This window comes from Opisthocomus hoazin, chromosome 4 (genome assembly GCF_030867145.1).
Source record: "Opisthocomus hoazin isolate bOpiHoa1 chromosome 4, bOpiHoa1.hap1, whole genome shotgun sequence".
In the NCBI taxonomy this organism is placed as follows: Eukaryota; Metazoa; Chordata; class Aves; order Opisthocomiformes; family Opisthocomidae; genus Opisthocomus; species Opisthocomus hoazin.
This window is the reverse complement of record NC_134417.1, coordinates 4,585,879-4,607,471: the sequence shown is the minus strand read 5'-3', so window position 1 is coordinate 4,607,471 and position 21,593 is coordinate 4,585,879. Positions and strand designations below refer to the sequence as shown.

The following is a 21,593-nucleotide window of genomic DNA, read 5'->3' as shown; positions in this document are numbered from 1 at the left end:
TAAAGGACTCTAAAGCTTCGTTTTAAAGAGGACTGGAGACCCTGAGTCTTAAGAACCGACTGAGCTTTGTCAGCCTTCCCTAGTGTTTTACATACTTTTTGTATTATTTGGTCTTATTTACTGCAGAAGCTTCAAGTTCAGAACTTCAGTTGAATTGTAGATGCAGCAGAGGATCTTGCTGACAGGGAAAATGTATAATGGACAACAGCACAGTAGAGCTGGATACTTCAAACTGCAAAGAGGGTGTGAACTGCACGAAAGGGCACAGTAACTCTATATAGATCTGGCATGGTTCATATTAAAAAAAAATTTAAGTGTATTTACCAGCTGCACTCTGCTCAGTGAGTGCTGAAATACTTCATTAAAAAAATCCGTCCACATTAAAAAAAATAAAATCAGTAGTCTGTCTTGCCAAAGTCTCTGCCTTCTAGAAAGCCAAAACACATTTATCAGAAAGAGGAGGATGGGGGACAATACACAACAGAAGTTTGCCTTAAAAACATACGAAATCAGACTAAAAAGTCTGTTACACGTAACCTACACCTTCCACTCCAATTCATGTAGAATTCAATGGCTGAATACCATGCTCAGATTTCTTGGAAGACTTTTCAAGTTCATAACACAGTTTATACTTAAAATACTTTATTTCCATTACAGTCTTCAGATCATGAGGCATGCTTAAGATTTTAGCATTGCAGACTCAGGACCCTTAAAAGATGCTCTACTATCTTCAGTAATCTAGCTGCTAGTTCACAGCTACTTTAGATAACCTGAGGGTTACACCAAACACCTCCAATTTTTCATCACATTTTACCACAGTTCTCTTTGGTGGGTGTTCTGACAGAGGAGCAGGCACAGAGAGACAGGAGGAGCATTAACAGGGCCCAACTAATCATTAAGTAAACAAGATAGCATCCTCTGGAAAAAAAAAAACCAAAAACCCAGGACCTTAATGCAATCAACACACCGGTATAAAGCCATTAATCAGAACTGTGGAGAGCAGTAACTTTGCTATTTCCTAGCTGTTGAATACTTACACAGGTTTTGTTTTCATGGCGAACTGCTGCCAGGAGAGAAGCAAAGATGAATCCCAGAACGCGGAAGTGATTTTAAAGACGGCCATCTTGACCTGGAAGTGTTTCCCTGCTACATAACGCATGCTCACCACTCCATTTCACTCATTGCTCCCCATCCAGTTCCCTCTTCCTGCCAGGATGCTTTCCACAGCACCTGTTCCTTACAGGAGTAAGAGCGCACCAGAGCTACCTCTGCTCTCAAGGGCAGCACAGTCATGGGGAAGTCCGGCTCTGTCTGGACTCAGAAAGCTCAGCACAGAATGCCAGCAGAACTTGACTGTAAGACTAATGAGTCTAATGACAGATGCTGCATTTTCATTAATTCAGTAAGTTTTCTTATCCTCACAGCCTTTTAGGCCAAAGGAGTGTAATTTGTTAGCTAATAATTCAGGGCAAACCAGAACAATAAAAAGAAAACTGCCAGCTTCCAGGAGGATCTATGTTCTGGCAGCTCCTGTTCTCCCTCAGCTGAAGTTTATGAAGGGACTTTGGAAGATTCCAAATCCAATTCTAAGAATTCTGCAAGTTGCACACTACTGAAAAGAAATGACAGGTGAAAACTTAGGCTAGTGGCAGGCATCATTGTCTCAAGCAACTTATAAACATCAAACGCCTTACATGAAAATACAACTCACCCTTAATTAGTAAGAATTGAGACAGTGATGATGTCCACATTTAGGAAGCTGCTCATCCTAACTACTTGCATTTTAATTCTAAGACATGGTTCTCAAGTTTTAAGAAACAGCACACAAGTGAGGTGGTTTTTCTTTTTTAAGAACAGAGATGCCCTCTTCCACAGTCCCCATAAAACTGTCATACTTCAAATTAAGAGACTTGATTCCCTATCAAAACTGTAATTAAAAGCCAATACTGGACAATACACATTGTTTTGTTTACAATCATGATTTTCTAAGGCATGAATATCACCAGAAACAAAAAAATCTTCATTCTTCTATTGGTATTTTGTTATCATGGGAATTCTATTTTCAAATTTAGTTCACAGAGTTATTGCATATGCTACTTTGTATTAAAAGTTCAGTATAAAACAAGACAAAAGCAATAAAATCAAGTCATTCGGTCTTGTAAGTCAGACATCCTCTCACTTTGACTTGAGTTATAGTTTAAGAGTTCTTTTCTTGTTAAACAAGCACAGTGAATCTTGTATAGCAATACAGCTGAAGATATGTGGTATACACTAATAACCAAGAACTGAAGCAAAATCAACTGATAATACATGAGCTTTAAATCCTTTGACGAAGTGTTTTGTTGGAAAAGTCTGCTTCTGCCTTAGATGTTTAATCTGGATAAATATTCTTCCCTGTGAGAGGTACATACAGCCTCTTCAGCTTACGAAAGTAGTATGAGTAAGATCAAGTAAGATTAAAAGCACAAGTAGTTCACCAGTTCTCACCACCTTCCCATAAAAAGGTGGGGAGAGAACTTAGTTATACATCATATTAAGTATTATTCTGTTTTATCTTCGTCCTCTGCAGCATAGATAGCTTGATTCCTTCTCTTAATTTTTTTAATGCCACTACTCCCATTTTCATCACCACCAAGGCGCTTTAATGGTCTCTCATTTAGGCTCTTTTCTTCCACCTGCTTATTCACACCAGACTTCTCCAGTTCCTCGTTAGTGGAGTCCATAGCATCATCAGACGATACCGCCATGGAATCTGGCATGATCCGGATGTCAGAAAAACTTGCAGAAAAATCAGAAGGATGATCAGGGGAAGGATCCACAGAACATGTACTCAAGTCTTCATCACCACCTTCTTCATCCAGCATTATTTCATCTGGATTAATGGATGAAAGTCCAGAAGTATCTGTATTGTATTCACTGGGCTCCTCTGCTGACCCAGTACTGTCCATCTCCTCTTCCTCCTCCTCCTCTTCATATTCGCCTCGTACTGAGCCCTCTTCTTTGGCTTGCTGGATCCTGTCATTGATGTCAGTGAGGCCAAACTGGGCACAAAACTCAGTGGTCTGTGGATTGATGGTATGAACTGGTTCCAGGCGTTTTTGGGGCTTGCTGGGATCATAACAAGCAGCTGTCAATGTGAAGTTACAAGGAATTTTGAGGTTATGATTCAGCTCTTCCAACACCTCTTTGATGGCTTCTTCCGTCACACTGTAATCCCACCTAAATAAGCGTATAAAGTTAAAACAAGTGCAGCTAGTCAAAAGGTATTTCCTGTTCCCACTGCAAAGAGAAACTTACAGATGGATAATATATTCATCTTACAACAGACCCCTAATTTCTCAGATGATTTCACAAGCAAGTATATTACCTTTGGTCAAGACTGAGACTCCCCTCTCCCCACCAAGGACTTGCGTATTATGTCAGCCCACTCAGTAAGCATTCACCCGCCCATCCCCATAATCCAGCCCGATTTTCAGTCTCACAGTGTAACTGGCAAGACAATCAGCCACCGTGTATTCTTTGCCCCTCAAATGGTGGTATCAAAGTTTGGAAAACAAAAACTACCTGCCCATGTAGAGCAGTAAAGAAGCTGTATGCTCTAGAGCACAAGTCTTCGCACCATCCCCTTTGTTTTCCAAGGCATTTAGCAAGTCCTACAGGCATTACAGGCTGCAGAACAGAGAATCACAACTCTAACCAGTAAGTTTACTTCCAGTTCAGCAAAAATCACACTTTCCTCTCGACTTTGCATGCAACTTACTTTGCATGGAGGCCATTATTTTCAGGCATATTCCATGAGCTCTGGGTCACATTAACAAGACTGTTGGTGGCCTTGAGGACTGCAATCCACTCAGCGTCATACTCCAGCGAGTCCCCTGCACTAGCATCATGTTCTACATCTATTATCTGTTAAAAAAAAAAAAACCCACCACAGAAAACAGATGAGGCAAGTTATTTCTCTCAACAGCAAAAACTGATTACAGTTTCAAGTGTTACTTTCATGACAAAGAGTTTTAATTAAGTTTAAAGTACACTGAGCTAGTGGTCTCAATCAAACAAGTCCTCTCAAGTTAGCCCTACATGGAAGTTTTTAGCAGTAAGAGCCTAAGAAAGGACAATCAACAACAGCAAAACAGGCATTTCTGTATTTAAGCTTACAGCAACCAAAGGGCAGAACACCCTCCTCCCTATTGCCAGCTACTGGACAGTTATGCAACTTAGAAACCAGAATTTGCCTACTCAGAAATTCATGCCACCTTCTAAGCAGATATACACCAAGAATTGATAGCAACAGTTATTCTGCTGGATAAACGCACATTCTTAGCACAGCAATGAAATTAACACAAAACGTTTTTCAACAGCTGATGAACTGAAATCCAAATCACTTTGTCTTCAGTGACAATAACCTCATCAAACCATTTGATTAAGCCAAACTGCACTAGTCAGGCTCTGATTTTAAATAATCCACTACGTAATTCAACCTTGTAAGATAGCTTTAAGGAAAAAAGAAAAAATATATATACTTTAAACCAGAGCTTCACACAGGTGGATTACCACGCTGCTGGAGGTAGTACTAGTCCAGATCAGTTTTGCTACAGAATTCGACGTGTGGACTAGCACCCCAGTGTACCTTTGCATAGCAGAAGCCCGTCCTAATACTCTCTCCCATCTTCAGAAGGTAACTACGGGGGCAAATGGATCCCACCACACATCCAAAGGACAGATAATGAACCATCTTCCCTTTAAGCTGACAAATACAAGCTACTTCAGAACAAGACTACTACAACATTCGACTGCATTTGAGAAACATGCTGTCAGCAGCTCCCTCTCCTAGCAAAGGATTGTAGATTCATCCATTTTAGATTTTGCAGATGGCACTGCAGGCAGCACACACAGGCCATGGACATGAACACTTTTTTGCTCTTGGCAAATCAGTTTGGCACTCATACCAAAAATTCCCACTCAGCCACTGCCCTTCCTAGCCAAGATATGCACTAAACAAAGAGAAACAGCCACTGCTGGCATCCACAATACCGAAAGGAAACTGCAGTACTCAACTTATGACTCGATCCTGTCTGAATTAATGACTACGGAACTGAAGAAAGAGTCACTGTCTGACCCAAAGTGGTTCGGGTAAAAACAAAAGCCTCAAGATGGGCTTTCTTCATAGGTTTCACGTGTCAAAAAAACCACAACAGGAGATTCAATTCAGGTTAAAGTAGAGCTACTTCTTCAATTCAGTCAAGTACTTAGTTCTACGGAGAAAGCTAACAGTAGGAATAAGCAAACACCACACCTGCATGACAGGTCTGCTTAGTTCGAGACAGTATTACACAAGACCATTCCACACATGCACCGTTCCTAGTTTCTTTCCAATCCTCCATTTATCAGAACTATTCTTCAGCTTATATCTAAACACAGCACTTAGCAGGCCAGACAAATTCAGTACTTAAAAAGTGAAACCCCACTACACATGTTCATCACCTGCAGAAAGTCTCTGTGCGGCAGGCATTTATCCAGAGCCAAAAACTTGGTTGCTTTTGGTAGCTCTTCCTTGGAGCTTGCCTAGGAAACAAATGGTGTTAAACACAATCATTAGCATTTCTATGAAATTTGACCATTCTAAACAAGTTATATAGAGATTTAAAGGCATAGTTTATACGGAAAAAAAACTTTTTGAAACACAAAGTAAGCATGGGATTATAAGAAAGGGGTGGAGGGATAAAGAGAAGGACAGACTTCAGTGAAAGTCTAACAGAAAGTTGGATGCAGATGACAGCAAGATAAAGCAATTGTCACAGGTCTCCCTCAACCAAGGCAGCTGAGCACACTTAGCCCCGATGCCAAAAGAAAAACTTTTAACATAATTAGAAAGAGATTTGTTGATTCTAGAAGGTTCAGAGTTACATTTTTACAGCTAAATAACTTGCAAATAGGAATCACATGTCACACCACTTTCAGGAACAAGCCACAGAGAAGTTTTGACCTACAGGGGCTGGTTTTTGGCTTTTCCTGGGCCACTAGACAACTTCATCTGCCAAGCCTTACTACAGGTACCCTCCCAACCCAGGCTAACCACTATCTTCTTTTCAGTCGCTTCTCTATCACCTTGTTTTGAAGCGGTCTCCTTCCCCAGTAAAGTGGGAGAGAGGGTACTTTTCTATAAACTTACATTAACAAGTTTCAGATCCAGCAACATCAGCTATTTCACACTGTCCCTGAAGATGATTAGGTAGTTACACCACTGATTTATAACATCTCTTTAACTCACATAAACTAGTAGTCTTAACACCACTTAATGTCTTCGGGCTTAAGCTGAGATTTAATAACTGAGCAAAAACATTTTAAGAAGTTGTTTTTCTGGACATGACTACCTGCACTGGAATTTTGAAATAGGCTTGGGACACATACATTCTTGATCTTATTTTTTTTTCCTCCTTTACCTGGTGCTGCATGAAAGCTGCAAATTTAACGTGAAGATGTGCTGAGAACCAGTAGGTGGGTTTTAGGTGCTGCAGAAGCTCTGAAGCAGCAGGGCTTCCTAATGTGTTGCTCTCCACTTCTTGACGGAAGAAAGATTTCATTTTGAGCAGCTGTTTCTTGTTTCCGTAGTGATATATACTCCTTGGCCAGTCATGTGACATAAATATATCAATTGGTCGCTTTAACTGTCAAGCCAAACAAGCATACAGTATAAATAAAACACATATGATAAAGAAGTTTCAAAATTACACAGCACAAGATGGAACACAGGTAACAAGTTCTACCTGAGATCAATACAGAGTTAGCTGTGACCAACAGCCTCGCTTTTTAAACAAGTAAGTATACCAGCGAGCCCCATCTTTGAGACGGCTTCTGAAAATGTCAAGGGACTCTAGTCTCCACGGTTTGTACTACACTTTCTTGGGACAGCCAGGTGTGTTTTACATATACTGCCTTATAAAAGAGATCACAGCAAGTGTCAGGCACTCAGAAGACAACTCTTAAAAATTACAGCTATGGAGCAAGTTCTCTACCCGCTATCAAAGGCGCCTCCTTCCTCATTAAATTTTTAAAAGCTTTATTTAAAAGGCATAATAGCAAAGCATGACATTCCTTCTCAAAAGGCGGACCCCTCAGAAGTCTAATCAATGTCTTAAGTATGTCTTGGTTCACTAGTCAGCCTACTTCCACCAGCTGTATCAGAACACACTTCTAGATGAAACCAGAGTCCAACTAATACGAAACTTACAGCAAATTGCATTAAACTCTTTACAACAACAGCAAACCTTTGTCCTATCTTCAGCATCCCCACACCTACCGAACACTTCGGTGTGCAACTGCATCCTGAATAATCATTCACATGATGCTTATAAATACATGTATTCACACCACAACCCCAGCCAAACCGAGTAGCTGTTGTGACAAAGCAGGAGTAGGCAACAGCTCAAAACTAATCCGTCCTTTGAATTTCTCACCCTGGAGTCAAAAATACTTCAACCACAGGAATTTGGGATCAGTTTATTAAGCTGGTTCAATTTTGATTAGTTAGTTTTGCACCAACCAGCCTGCATGTTAGACAAGGTAGCATCCATCTTCCTAAAACTAACAAAAAGCTGGAACAGGGGTGTATAGCTGGCGTGCCTTCCATTCGGGGAATTTTATCCAATTAAAAAAAAACCCACACCAGAAAAACACTCCTGCCTGTGCCTGATTCAGATCAAATTTGCACTGCTACGCAAAGCGTTGGACAAGATACTCAGCAGGAACAACAGTGGAGTAACACCCAGCATCAAATGGCCTGTCTAGATTAGCAGCTGGGAGTCATTGGTAAGATTTGCTACCCAACTGTGTACTTGTTCAGAGTAGCTTTAACATCTTCTGAATTAACGAAAACTATTTACCACTGTTTGAAAAATAGATTGTTCACTAACCTGCTTGAGTTTGAAGACTTCGATATTCCTCACATGGTAAGCGCTTCTAATTGTTTGCTGGTTGTACGGTGGACACTCAAAGTGGCCTGAAACATTGGAAAAAAAGAATAGTTGTCTGAACCAACAGTTCCCTCCTAGTGCGGTTTGCAAGTTGGCTTCTTGTGGTCATACAGACACCTAGAGCAATCCCAAATACCAGGCTGCCAACAACCGAAGGAGATACTGCATTTCCTTCACAAAAGGCCTACACCAACAGGCTGCTAACTTTTTATGCATGAGGCAAATATGTTGTAAACATGTGTCTACAACAAATTTCTTCCATTCTGTGTCTTATTTTCACAAGTATAGAAAATACAGTAATTCATTTGTGGAAACAAAAACCAGGCATTTGACTCCGATACTTAAAAGCGAGGACCCGTCTGAAACAAGTAACTTTTGGCAGAGGGATTTGTGTGGTTAATTCCCAAATGTGATTTTGTAGCTCCCGGGTAAGATAACACCCCTCGTTACTTCCTCACACCCCTCACCTCCAGAGTTACACTGCATAGCCACGTGCCATCACACAGAGCGAGCTGTTCGCTGCATAGCCATGCAACACATGGACCTGCTAATATCACAGCTACACATGCAAACGTGCTGGCACAGCCAAAGAACATCAGGTAGACAGCAACAAGTAAATGACGGGCACCAACACAGAGAGAGCACAGAGCCACCTCCTACGAGTGGTCAGCGGCCAAAACACAAGTTAGGATGTAACAGTTTGGAAAGAGGTATAAACAAAAAGATCACAAAGCACTGCATGAGGTCTGACTCAGGCCGCCGATGCTGTGATTTTTCATGTTTCTTCGAGAGTGCTGCCACCAACCATGAAACCACAGCTTAACTGGTTCAGTAGCAGCTTAAAGATGCCTGTGATTGCCCACAGGCACCACAGACTCCGGAAGCGCAAACATGTACCCTGACAAAAGGGATGCAGTCTCCAACTTTGCCTCGGGACAAGAAACCTGACCATCAAGCCGAGCTCCTACTTACTCTTCAGAATGAAGAGAAAAATTACTTTTTCACTAGTTAGCATTATTGTCAAAGAAGTCCCATCTCCCACATGCAATATTTAGGCATACAAAACTGTATGCTTGATAACAACAAATGTAGTTAGCATTGATTTAGTTAGCATTAGACACAATCAGGTGTTCCAGAAAACTAGTTCAGCACTTTGCAGCTTGAAAGCCATCTGCAAAGCTTCTCTGAAGCAGTGAATTACTAAAGATGTACAGTAATTGCAAGTAAGAGACCGCTATCTCACGTGTTGAGGAGATGATAAAGGCTAAACTATCTTCCATTTGCTGACGCCAGGTATCATCTGTGATCAGATTTCTGTCCGCTGCTGGAGACCCTTCCAATAAAGAACTCCTGAATGCACATATAACCAGGAGGAACCGATCTGGAGATGTACCGACCCCACGCCCCAGCTCAGGACAGCATATTTTCCAAGTATCACGCTCATAAATTGACTGTTTTACACAAGGAAGACGAAACAGTCTTGCATTGCACGCTAACAGGACACTGCCAGGGAAAAACCCAGGCTGCTCCAACGACAACGTTCATGAGGCGCAGCGCTTCCTCCTGCGGTCGCCAGGCAGCTGCTGCCGACTCACCCACCACCACCTCCAGAACAACCCCAGCGTTGAGCCAAGAGCGGTTTCCAGCGCAGCGGCCGGCTGGGAGCACAGCGGAGGAGGCGCAGGCAGACCCTGCCCAGCGCTGCTCTCCCCGCCGCCCCCCGGCCGGGCCCGCTCCGTCCCGCCGTACCTTTCCGGTAGTCGTGAGACTTGAAGATGCCCGAGATGCCGCCGATCCTCACGCCGCGGAACCGCACCACGCCCGCGTAACCTAAAGGAGACGGGGGGAGGATGGGGGGTGCGGCCGGTCACGGCGGGGCCGGGCGGGGGGTCCGGAGGGGAACGCGCCGCCGGGGGACCCTACCGAGGTAGTAGATGTTGGGGGCCACCCACCCGCCGTAGGGCAGCTCCTGCAGGTGGTTGGACGCCTCGTGGTTCCCGCCAATGAACATCGTCAGGACCGGGGCCTTCTTCTCGCCGGAGTAGTACCTGCGGGGGGGGGGGGGACAGGACAGCTGCCGCAGCGCGCCGGGCCGCGGGCAGGGCCGGGCCGCGCCGGGCCGTGCGGCGCTCACCGGTAGAAGGTCTGCATGTGGCGGTACTTGGCGGGCACGGCCATGCAGCGCAGGTCCGCCTCGTTGCGCACGGCCTGGAAGTCGCCGCAGCAGAGCAGCAGGTCGGGCCGCACGCCGTGCCGCCGCTCCAGCAGCTCCAGCGTCTCGTACATCTTGTCCAGGGCGCCATGGCAGCACCCCGCCACCGCCACCTTCATCGCTCCGCTCCGCGCCGCCGCGCAGGCGCCGCGCCCGCCTTCCGCCCGCACCGCCCCGCCCCGCCCGGGCCAGGCCGCAAAGCGCCGAGCGGGCGGCGCTGGGGCCGCGGAGGGAAGCCCGGCCCCGCGGGGGTTTTACCGGCCCGGCATCGGGCGGAGCGCGGGCTTAGCGCCCTGCAGCGTCGGCTCCCTGCAGCGTCGGCTCCCTGCAGCTCCCCGGGCGGCGGGGGCAGCAATGGCGCGGGGGGCCCGGCCGCTCTCCCCGCCCGTCCCCTCGGTCGGAACGGCGGTCAGTGGGGGGTGGTCGTGTGTTGCCTAATAAAACCGCTCCAGGCTTTGCCCGCTGTTTGGCTTCTTTTTTTGATAGTCTTGAGGGACTGAACAGAGTTACAGGAACGTAGTTAGGCGTCAACTTGCTGCTCTGCTCGGTACCCTGTAACCATGGAACCAGGCAGCCATTCTTTTTCCCCTGAGGTAGCAGCTCTCCGGTAATGCCCTCTCTTGTGATGCTTAAGAAGACCACGAGCCAGCAGTGTGTCCTGGTTACCAAGAAGGCCAATGGGATCCTGGGGTGCATTAGGAGGAGTGTGGCCAGCAGGTCGAGGGAGGTTCTCCTCCCCCTCTGCTCTGCCCTGGTGAGGCCCCATCTGGAGCACTGTGTCCAGTTCTGGGCTCCCCAGTTCAAGAAAGATGAGGAGCTACTGGAGAGAGTCCAGCGGAGGGCTACAAGGATGATGAGGGGACTGGAGCATCTCTCCTGCGAGAGGGAGCTGGGCTTGTTCAGCCTGAAGAAGGCTGCGAGGGGACCTTATAAAAGCTTATAAATATCTGCAGGGTGGGTGTCAGGAGGACTGGGCCAAACTCTGTTCAGTGGTGCCCAGCGACAGGACAAGGGGCAATGGGCACAAACTGAGGCACAGGAAGTTCCAGCTGAACACGAGGAAGAACTTCTTCCCTCTGAGGGTGACGGAGCACTGGAACAGGCTGCCCAGGGAGGTTGTGGAGTCTCCTTCTCTGGAGATATTCAAGACCCGCCTGGACAAGGTCCTGTGCAGCCTGCTGTAGGTGACCCTCCTTTGGCAGGAGGGTTGGGCTAGATGACCCACAGAGGTCCCTTCCAACCCCGACCATTCTGTGATTCTGTGAAGAGACAAGTGTTCTCTAACACATCTTACAATTTCACAGCGTTGGGTTACTGCACGTTCTTCAGGGCTCTTGCCCAAGCCCAGCTGAAGTGAAGGGGAAAGTCCCTCTCACTTCTGATCCCCGCAGTCTCTGGAGTAAAAGCCCAGGCAAACGTGTCCGTAGGTGTGCTTAGCTTTTCTGACAACTTTGCTGAGACTTAGTGGGGCGTAGTGTGAGAACTCGGCCTGTCCAGCGCATCTCCCAGGATGGCTTTCCAGCTTCCCTGGGGAAGAAGAGCAGCCCCTCACATTGCCACGTCTCAGGCTCCCTGAAAGGCAGCGGGTGAAAAGACAGAAAGAGTCCTGGAGCCTCTGGAAGATACCACCTCACCCAAATTACACCATCTTGGGTAAGGTGGCATCACCACCATCAGCTCCCTGAGACTGCCAGCAGATGATCGTCCTGCCTACCTACCCAAATTCATCCCGGGTCAGTCAAGGTAAACAGACACTGTAATTCCTGGGTTTGTGAGCTCGGGCTCATTTCTCGTACCCTGTGTGCCACTGATCCCAAGTGAACTGGTGCACAGTAAAGCCTGCAAGGTTTTTTTTACGTTGTAATGTTTAAGTATTTGTACGCTATTCATTACACATCGCAACATCCCTGGTTTAACTCCATGTGTTCGCTGAGCAAACCCGCGCTGAACTTCCCGCAGCAGTCGGACCACGAAGAGAAGCAGCCATGCTGTATTTACAGGGTGAGCCGCAGCAAGTTAATGCTTAACTATCTTACTGTAACTTTGTTCAATCCTTCAGGACTGGTTATAAAAACATGTGACGGAGGTGCAGCTCTTTCCCCACCACGTGACACACGTGGGTTTGGCTCCGGATTGAGCTTTGCAGGCACAGTCCCTCACCCCTGGCGTGCTCGTGGATGTTGCTCGTGTCCGGATGTCTTGTCCTGCAGCAGAGGACCTGCGCTTCTCCGAAGCGACCGACTGCACACCCTGTGCTGCGCGACAGGCGAAGGAACGGCCAGACTGAGAGGGAAGAGTCCCAAAAACCGGCTCAGACCAGCGGATTGTTTGGGCGGGAGCATTTGCCTCTTTGGCTGTTGCCTGCCTGCGCTGACCAGTTGTTTTTTTTCTCCCCCCACTAGCTGTGGCCTGCAGTGCCGTGGAAGTGGTTCAGTTTTCCTCCCCAGAGAAATGAGGATGAATGGAAGGCACCCGAAGGTGCTGTGGGTGATGGGGTGGCTTCCCTCATCTCTGAGAAGGCAAAGAGAGCTCTTGGAGACTTTCTTGTCAGGTGCTTCCTAGCGCTTTGAGAAGATACTAAAACATTTCTAGTGTGTTTAGAAAAAAAAACGAAGGGGAGCAGCAAAAGGGAAGCATCTGTATCTGACTTTGACGGAGCCTGGCCCAGGCTGCCCAGGCAGGCTGTGGAGTCTCCTTCTCTGGAGATATTCCAGACCCGCCTGGACAAGGTCCTGTGCAGCCTGCTCTGGGTGACCCTGCTTCGGCAGGGGGTTGGGCTGGGTGATCCACAGAGGTCCCTGCCAACCCCTGTGATTCTGTGACTTTTGGGGAGGGACAGCATGGCCGAGGAGGGAGGTGCGAGGGAGAAGTGCTGGGAAACGATGCATGTGTTTGTGAGGGAGGTCGAACAGAGGTGGAAGAGAGAGACCTGATGTGTTCCAGCTGCGATTTCGGGACACTTTGGCTCTTTTCCCTCTTCATTTTTACCTTTTCCCGGAGTCGCCCATCACGCAGTTTAGCTGGAGGGCACCACTAACGGCCGAGAGCCGAAAACCCGCTGAAACCCAGCGACGAAGCAGCCGCCGCGCTGGGTTTCTGGAGCGGCGGAGGGAAAACAAAAAACACCACCCGGGGCCGCTGCGGCCGGCGACGCGGAACGCGAGGGACGCGGCGCTGAAGCGAAGGCCCCGCCGGCTCCTGACGGCGGGCGGGGCGGCTGCGGAGGGCGCTCTCCCGCCTCCCCCGCCCTCCTCCCCGTCCCCGCCCCTCAGCGCGGGCAGCGCCATTCCTCACCGCCCGGCCGCGACCCGCGTGGCTCCGGGGCGGGGCCCCCCGCCGCGCGGAAGGGGCCGGCCGGGGAGGGCGGCAGAGCGCGCCCGGCGGCGGGAGCGGCGGTGCCGGCATGGGACGGGGCGCTGCCCCGGCGGGTACGTCGTGAGGGAGCGGCGGCGGCGGCGAGGCCTCGGGCGGGGGGCGCTCCCCTCAGGGGCTCGGCGGCGGGGTGGGGATCGCCGGCGCGTTGCCTGCCGGTGGCGAACCGTCCCGCCGCCGGCGCGGCGCGTCTCGGGGGTGGCGGTGCCGGCGCTGACAGGGTGCGGGAGGGAGCTGCGGGCCGAGCGGCCCGGCCCGGCGGGCGCGGGCGCCGACGGGGGGCTCTGACGGGGGGCGGGCGGGGCGGCTGAGCCGCGGCTGTGGAAGCGGGGGCTGAATGGAGTTAGCAGGTAACGCCCGGGGCGGAGGCGGGGGTTTAGGCTGCGAACACCGCTTCTGCGCGGTGCTGTGGGAGGCCGAGGCTGTAAATTGCCTCGGAGGAGCTTTGACGAAGTGCCGAGGGGCAGACCGGCTGCTCGGCGGAGCGCTCGGGGTGCGTTTCCCCGCGGGGTGGCCCGGAGCTGTTCGCTGGGGTGAGGCGGGCGGCTGGCACCGGGGAAGGATCACCTCTGCCTCGGCTGTCCCTTTGCCGCTTGCCCCAGGGCCCTGCGTAGCTGGACCCCTGGTCTTCTTCAAGCGCAACTGTTCGTACGTGCTCACGAAAGTAGGATTTTAATTTTTTTTCTGAGGTATTTCTTCATGGTTAAGAAAGGGGGCGTTGGCTGCGGGGCTCCTCGGTTCACGGGCAGACCACGGTTAAGTTGGTTATTAACTTGTGAAATTGGAATTGAATAACTAATGGGATAATTTGCTGAGAGACGTGTTCCTGCCGGGGTAATTCTCTCTGAAGGTCATCGCAGACTTGCGCTGGTTTCAAGTAATGTAAATATTTCTAAGCCTAGGGCTAATTTTATTGCCTCTGTTCTTCACACTAAAGAAGGCAGCCCTGGAAGACGTGCAGCTCTGCGCCCCAATCTTTCCTGTAAAGGTAGGCTAGCAGGGCAAAGGGAGGAATTCAAGAGAAGAGGCAGGTCGTCCCCAAGCTGTTTGCCATCCAAGTGCTGCCTGAAAGGCTGGGTGCGTTCTTCTTGGTGGTGGTCTCATGGCTTTACCTTGCATGATCTGATGCCTTCTCCAGGAAAATACATTTATATTTTCCAAGCATTTAGTTAAAATAGCTGCCTCCTTTCTTGGCTATTCCTTGTGAATCTCTGAAGCTTGGTAGGTCTGCTTTGACAGGTTATGTAGGAGGAAGGCATTTTCATGAGGACTTTAAGGAGTTTGTCAGTACTATTAGACTTCTCTCAGTTTCGTAAAATTATATATTTAATGTCTGCTGGATTCTGAGAAGTTGAAGCAAGAAGGAGTAGTGGGTTTTTTTCCATATTTATGTATCTGGAAACGGCAGCATTGTGTCAGTTGAGGCTGATTTACATTTGACTTCATACAAAATGAAAGAGAAAAGTTTGAGTTCCCTGATGGCACATAGCCAGTTTCCACTGCCTAGACCTTTGCAAGCACTGCCATGCGTCATATTATTTTGTACTCACAATTTGCACAGAGGTGCAGCATTAAAGGTAGCTATGGGCAAAGTGCCTCAAGTTAAAGTTGACCGATGTGTGACTGCCAAGTACTACAGAGATTCACTGGTAAAGCATCTATTTCATCTCCTTCAGCTGCAGCCTGTGGAGCAGGTGAGGAATGTTGTGGCTCGGGCTGTTCAGAAATCTCTGTAGTGGAGCTCTGTAGTCTGACACTCACTGCTGGTAGTCCTGGAAGTGTAAATATGATGCTGCACAGTGGAATTTGTGTTCCCCCCCCCCCTTTTTTTTTAAAGACCTTTCTCCATCCTTCCAGTGGACACCTCTCTCCCTTTGAATTGCACAGAAAACCTGACTTGAAACAGTAACTCTGAGGTTGGCCCAGCACAGAGGTTGCTGTGCAGTCGTACTTCACTTCTCTGTATAAACGTTTTCCAATATTGTCTTTACTGAAATGATTGCATGCTGTTCTTCTGCATAAGACTAGGTTTTCTCTTATTACACAGGACTGAACTTTTCTGAAGACTAAATTGGAGGTTGGATTTTGTGCTCCAATTCTGGCAGAAACTGGGTAGCAAAGTAGAACTGTGGGAGGAAGGGAATCTGCTCACTCATTATTAAGGTAGTTCAGCGATGTCTTAAATAACTGATTTCATGTGTGTTACGAGACAAGCTTCTTCCACCAGATCTCACGGTTGTATTTGCTCTGCTGCTTATGTCCCTGGATCTGATTTGTGGATTTTCTGATGTACAACTGTAAGGGCAGTTGCAACTGAGCAGGTGCTGTGACCGTATGAAACACTCTGTAATGCTACCTACTTTGGAAAATCAGGGCTTGAGCACCAAAAACTGATGCATTCACTTTGCCACAATTCTTGCAGGGTAAAATGAGGACAATACTGGAAAATAACATAATATTTAAGTAGCATGTAAATACTATACTGATTCTGATTGCAGAATAGTGTGTGAATAGGATGCAGTAAGCAATACCTGAGGTCACACACGTAACAAGCAAGCTTGTTAAAAATGACAGTTCATTTTAACGAATATTCAGATTCATGAATGTGAACACTGCTGTTCACTCAAATTAGAATAACGGAATCTTTACTTTTATCTGTTTTTCTGTTTCTTGTGCGTGTCAGTTGTCTCTTTAATCTGCTTCTGTTTAAGTACACAGGGGAAAAAGACATAAATCAATGTAACTTCTTTTTTTGTTTTGTAAAGGTCCTTGGGTCAGTAAAGGTACAGGGGAAATTACTTCCTCTGTCTTACTGGGATGTCAGGCTAAAACACCCTCAATTTTCCTTGGTAGAGGAAAGGGGATAGAAAAGTTTTGCTCCCTGAAATTACGTGTTGCTTTGATCACACTGATCTGTGCCTCTGGTGTGGCTTACCAGAGTCACAAGCAGTAAAAGCTGTAGCAGTGCCAAACTTCTTGAATGCTAGGACATGCTGCACCTTTTGGTGTCATTTGTTACGTTTCAACAGCTGCTCCTCTTCGGAGTGTGAGATGGAGGCTGGCAGGAATGGGCTTGTGGAAGGTATGACTGGTGGAAATGACTGCTTGCTTTTTGCTCCCGTGATTATGCCTCAGAGGAGATGATGGGCGTGCAGCACAGAGTCACAGCACTTCTCCCCAGCTTGGCATTTCACTGTTCTCATCGCTGACAGCTGCCAATGGAAGAGCTGTAGTACTCCAGCTGGGGCCAGGTATGGGCTGGGAACTGAGGCTGCCCTGGAGAAGTGGACTGTCAGCTTAGACAAAGAGAACTTTACCAGAAATCTTGAATGCACAGGGAAATAAATGAACAAAGAGTACGGACAGGACATGAAGAAGTTGGACAGGACAGCAATGAGAAATGTATGAGCTCTGAATAGATGGGTAATGAATGAAAAACATTTTGGTTTTAGTTGTTATCAAATTAAAAGTTTATTTTACCCTGCAGAACGCTAGCAGATGGCTAGTCTGCTACAGGAGAAATTTTACCTAACTTAGAAGTAAGTTTCCGAGATGGTTTTGGGAAATCTGTAGACTGTAACCTCAGTATCAACAAAGGTTAAAGACTGAGGGAATGCCATCTTTGACACATCTCTTCTTGTGTTATTTTAACACTTTATTAAAATAACTTTAATTTGTGTGAAGTAACTGGATAATGTTAATGCTAAATTAACCAATACTAGTGAAAATAGACATATTTTGCTAATACGAAATTGTCTTTTTTCCCTGTAAGGCTATAAACAGCCAGGAGACACATGACTTGATCAAGCTGTCTTTCTGACTTCTGCCCTGATCCTTGTTAATTATGTGCTTTTGAATCTTGTTCACCTCTAGTGTTTGCTGGTTGATCTCCTTATTTTCTGTTAGCAGGATAAAGCTCATTTAGGCTTATTCTTAATAGGATTTTTCTTACTAACTCGTGCTTTGCTAAGCTTCAACATATATGCTAATATATTGGGGTCCTGCTATATCAGCTGAGGTGAAACTATAGTTCTGTACAGATATGGAGCTGGAACAATAGTTAGCTGACAAATTGTTTATACTTAGCAGATTGGTGTGATGTGGAAAAATTGTGTGAGCTTTTACTCTCTTGCCGTCTCATCTGTATAACTGGAAACCAGTCTCATGGGACACAAATTCCTGTCTGGTCAGTTTTAGTTCCAAGTCTCTGTGCAAAGGGAAAGCTGAAGAAAGGTATTTTAGAAAAACTGAAAAGAGTGAAATCTTGCTGGATACTGTTAACTGTCCTCCTCGCCAGCTGATAACCATGATGACAGGCTTTGCAAGTCCCATGCATTGGTTCTCCACAGCAGAGTTTCTAGTATAGTTGTGTTCAAGGACCCTGTAGGCTGGTGTTTGTGAAGGGTATAGCAGCACTGGAGTCTTAGATAACCCTGTGACTTAACCTGAAGGAATTACACTGACTAATACTGCATCCACTAACTGCGAGTCAGTATTTTAGAACAATAGTTTAGGGTCCAGTGCCAGGTTTGTTTTCAAAAAGCAGTGTGATACCAGCCCAGATCTTTTTGATTTTTGGACTTGCTCTACATTGCCACTGTAAATCTGGAGAGGTTGTATTTAAGTTGGTGTGGGGAGATTTTTTTTTTTTAGGGTAAATATACTGAAACAGATTTCCTAATGTAAAAATTGACTTCTCCAAATCCATATTGACTGCAAAGCGTTATTTATCATCCTGTCATGGATGGTGATTCTCAAGGTCATGTCTACTTGGAAGCCTGCCTTGATAAGTGCTGCCGTTGCGGTGGCCTTCATGGTTCACTGCAAGAATGCTGAAGTCCAGCTTCAGCTGGTAAAGTTAGATGGTTCTGAAGCTATGCAACAAGAAGGCATGAGAGACAAACAAGCAAGTGTTCTGCTGTTTCTGGATTTTCAGAGAGAGTTTAACAAAGTTCTTTGTTAATGCTTCTTAAGTCAAATGAACTGCCATGGAGTAGAAGTGTAGCTTTTTCGGTAATTAATACCTGGTTGAAGTGTAGGGAGAACTGTCAGCTTTTATAGTGAGGAGTAATCACTAGTGGAATCCCAGGGGGATCTGTGTTCAGCCTTGTGTGGTTCAACATAGTTATAAATGATCTGGAAGAGACACTGAGTAGTGAAGTGACAGCGTGGGCTGAAAATCACAAAATTAGGGTAGCAGAAACAAAAGGTGGCTGGAGCTGCAGAAGGTTCTCGCAGTACTTGGTTGTAGGCCAGTGGTACTTGATACTAGTAGATGGAAAACAGTGTACACAGGGAGAAACAAGTAACTGTGCCTATGCAGTGATGAGCTCTTAAGAATCTGTGCCATTCAGGAAAGAGACCTTTTAAGTACTGCAGATAAAGCTCTGTGAAACCCTCTGGGCGGCAGTCAAAAAAAGAAAGGTGAATACAAATGATAGAGATCTCTAGGAAAAGGAGATGTAGCAAAACAGAATGCTGTGGTATAAATCTGTGGTATGTTTGTGTAGTGAATAACATACCCCCCTCAAATTTAGGGGCAGACATTCTCCCCACTGCAAAGACATGTAATAAAATTAGGGAAAAACACAGAAGAGCATGACTGAAGCAGCTTGTGTAGAAAGAGTAACCAAATAAACTGGAGCTTAGCCTGGAAAATACATTATTTGAAGTAGGGTGGATAAGAGGGGGATTATGACAGCAGTCTGCAGCCATGGGAATATGAACCAATTGTTGCCATGTTTGGGTGACAAAATAAACAGGGAAGAATGGAAGGTATCAAGTGTTGCCTAGGCAAAAGTTGGTAACTTTTGACAGAGGAAATATTAAAACATGACCCCTCGGTTCCACAGAACCTTTCTGCGTCCATGGCATCCTTTGATGAGAAGCTTCACAGGTTTGCTGCATGTGTATTTGTTTTAACCTGCTTCCTGTAGCATTCCTTGATTGCACCTAGTTCTTATCTTGGAGAAGGGGAGCAGTCAGACCCTATCTACCCTTTCCATGCCATTCATGATTTTGTAGAAGCTTATCATATTCTTCCAGTTCGAAATGCCCGGTCCTGCTCAGTCATACCTCACAGACAAGCTGTTCAAGACCTTTGGATCGTTGTTGTTGCCCATCTTCTAACATTTTTCCTGAGACTGTATGAAAATTTTGGTCTCCAAGAGTGAATGCCTTCCTCTTGCATAGAGCATTCTATGAGCAGGTCCCTGCACATTTTACGAAGGACAATAGTATCATTGTTTCCTCTTGAAAGATAGGTAGAAAGAAGGACAGAAGGTATGAATTAACCCAGGTGGTTATGAGAGCAGACACTTGAGAATGTGTTGTCTGAAAATAGTGAGGCTTGGAAGGGGAAAGCCCTGTACAGCGATTAAAATTTTTGAAAGTGAGTTCAAAAATTCATGTCTGAATGTGGTTCTCATCTGTTCTGAATATTGTGCAGTTTGGGTTCCTGTGTTTTAAAGTGTGTAGCTGAACCAGAAAAGCTTATGAGGGGCAGTGAAGTGATCAAATTTGCTAAATTGCTTCTGTACAATAACAACTGAGTAAGCAAGGAATAATAATCCTGGACAAGAGAAGACAGAGGGATGACATGGAATTCTGTAAACTCAGGAATGCAGTGGAAATGTGTGTACAGGATTAGTGTTTGTACTCTGTTTCAGTGCAAGATTTTGACATACTGAAGCTGGTGAGTGATAGAATTGATAGGTGGTGAAATGTCTCATCAAAAGATGCTCTGGATGCAAAAAGTTCCTGTGGAATCTGGGGGATGCCCAAGCACATGGGAGGGAAATCCTTGAGAGGTTACTGAGTACACAGAAAGCACATCCAGACAAATATAGTTGTTCCTGTGTTCTTGTTTAATCCTGAAGAATGGGATTCATCTAATATAACTTGTCATCTCAAAATGAAATTGTTTTTTAAGCTCAGTGGGATGATTTTCTCTGAGGTGCCTGCCTCTCTGCATTGCCTGCAGAGTACCTAGCCCTTCATTTCTAGGTAGCTAGCTTAAATTAGATGAATCCTACCTCTCCCTCGTGTTTTCGTAAGAACAACAACAAATTACAGACAATTCATAAAAGGACTATAGCAATGACTTTGAAGACATCTCTCTTCCACACTCTCTGGAAAAGGCTGAGAGATGGTTTGATTATAGTGTGTCAGTACTCGTAGGTGAGGAAATGTATCTTCCTGAAAGCTTTTTTAAGTTAGCTTAAGAAAGCCTGTGCCCATTTGCTGAAATTTAATGTTGAACATACTCAACTTGGAAATAATGACCCCTTTTCTATAGTGCATGTAATTAAATACTGAAGCAGCTGAGCATATGAAGAAATGTACTCTGATTCAAAGAGGAGTTCTCAGTTTGACTAGGTTAGGTTCTCTCACTTAGGTTATGAGGGGAGGCAGGATTTGTAGCCATCACGGTCCGTTGCCATCTCTAGAGCATGAAATAGCTTGGTGCTAAAGTGTCTTAAAACTAAACTCAGGATGCATTGCCAGTGTAAGTGGTACAAATGCCTCTAAGGCTTTACAGGTGCGATTTGTAAATGGTTTCTTTTACTAGAGCTGAAAAGTATGCATGTGTGTGAAATTCCCACTGGTCATGAGGACTGAGAAGTTATCACAGCTCTAGTTCCCATCTGAGTCCTATGTACAAAAAAATCCTTTTGGATTAACTCTACATGCTGCCGTTAAGGACATCGAAATGTTATAAGCTGTAAATATATTAGAAACACAGGACAAAGGAGCAACTCGGTTAGATTTTTTTTTTTCTTCTGAACTTCTTCAGTGTAGAAGGAAAAGTTACTCTTTTTAGTCTCCTGTACAAACTATTTTAGAAGGTAAATTGTGCAAGTGATAGTGAATTGTAAATTGGTTCCTTTGTGATGGGGCTCAAAATAATTTGTGTAAATGGCTCTTTGTAACATTTCTGCTGAATTCAGCAGTGGATTTGTTACAAAAATTTCTTACCACAGCTACTGCTGATGCAAGTCTATCATAGATGGAGCATCTGCTGATGTTTTGAATAT

At 46.0% G+C, this 21,593-nt stretch overlaps 2 protein-coding genes across 2 annotated transcripts in view; one reads left to right on the top strand and one right to left on the bottom strand.

The window, feature by feature from the left end:
- Positions 1-455: 455 nt before the first annotated feature.
- DBR1 (debranching RNA lariats 1) lies at positions 456-10,327 on the bottom strand. The gene is made up of 8 exons (XM_075417682.1): positions 10,108-10,327; positions 9,897-10,021; positions 9,723-9,803; positions 7,914-7,999; positions 6,444-6,668; positions 5,485-5,565; positions 3,761-3,906; positions 456-3,219 (listed from the first exon to the last, which is right to left on the bottom strand). The coding sequence occupies exons 1-8, from the start codon at positions 10,302-10,304 to the stop codon at positions 2,541-2,543; spliced, it is 1,620 nt and encodes a 539-aa protein (XP_075273797.1). The 5' UTR covers positions 10,305-10,327; the 3' UTR covers positions 456-2,540.
- A 3,200-nt stretch (positions 10,328-13,527) lies between these two features.
- The window catches only part of PPP2R3A (protein phosphatase 2 regulatory subunit B''alpha), a 62,041-nt gene continuing 53,975 nt past the window's right edge, over positions 13,528-21,593 (top strand). The window contains exon 1 of the mRNA XM_075417674.1: positions 13,528-13,613. The gene's annotated coding sequence lies outside the window, so the exon portion shown is untranslated. The remainder of the gene's footprint in view (positions 13,614-21,593) is intronic.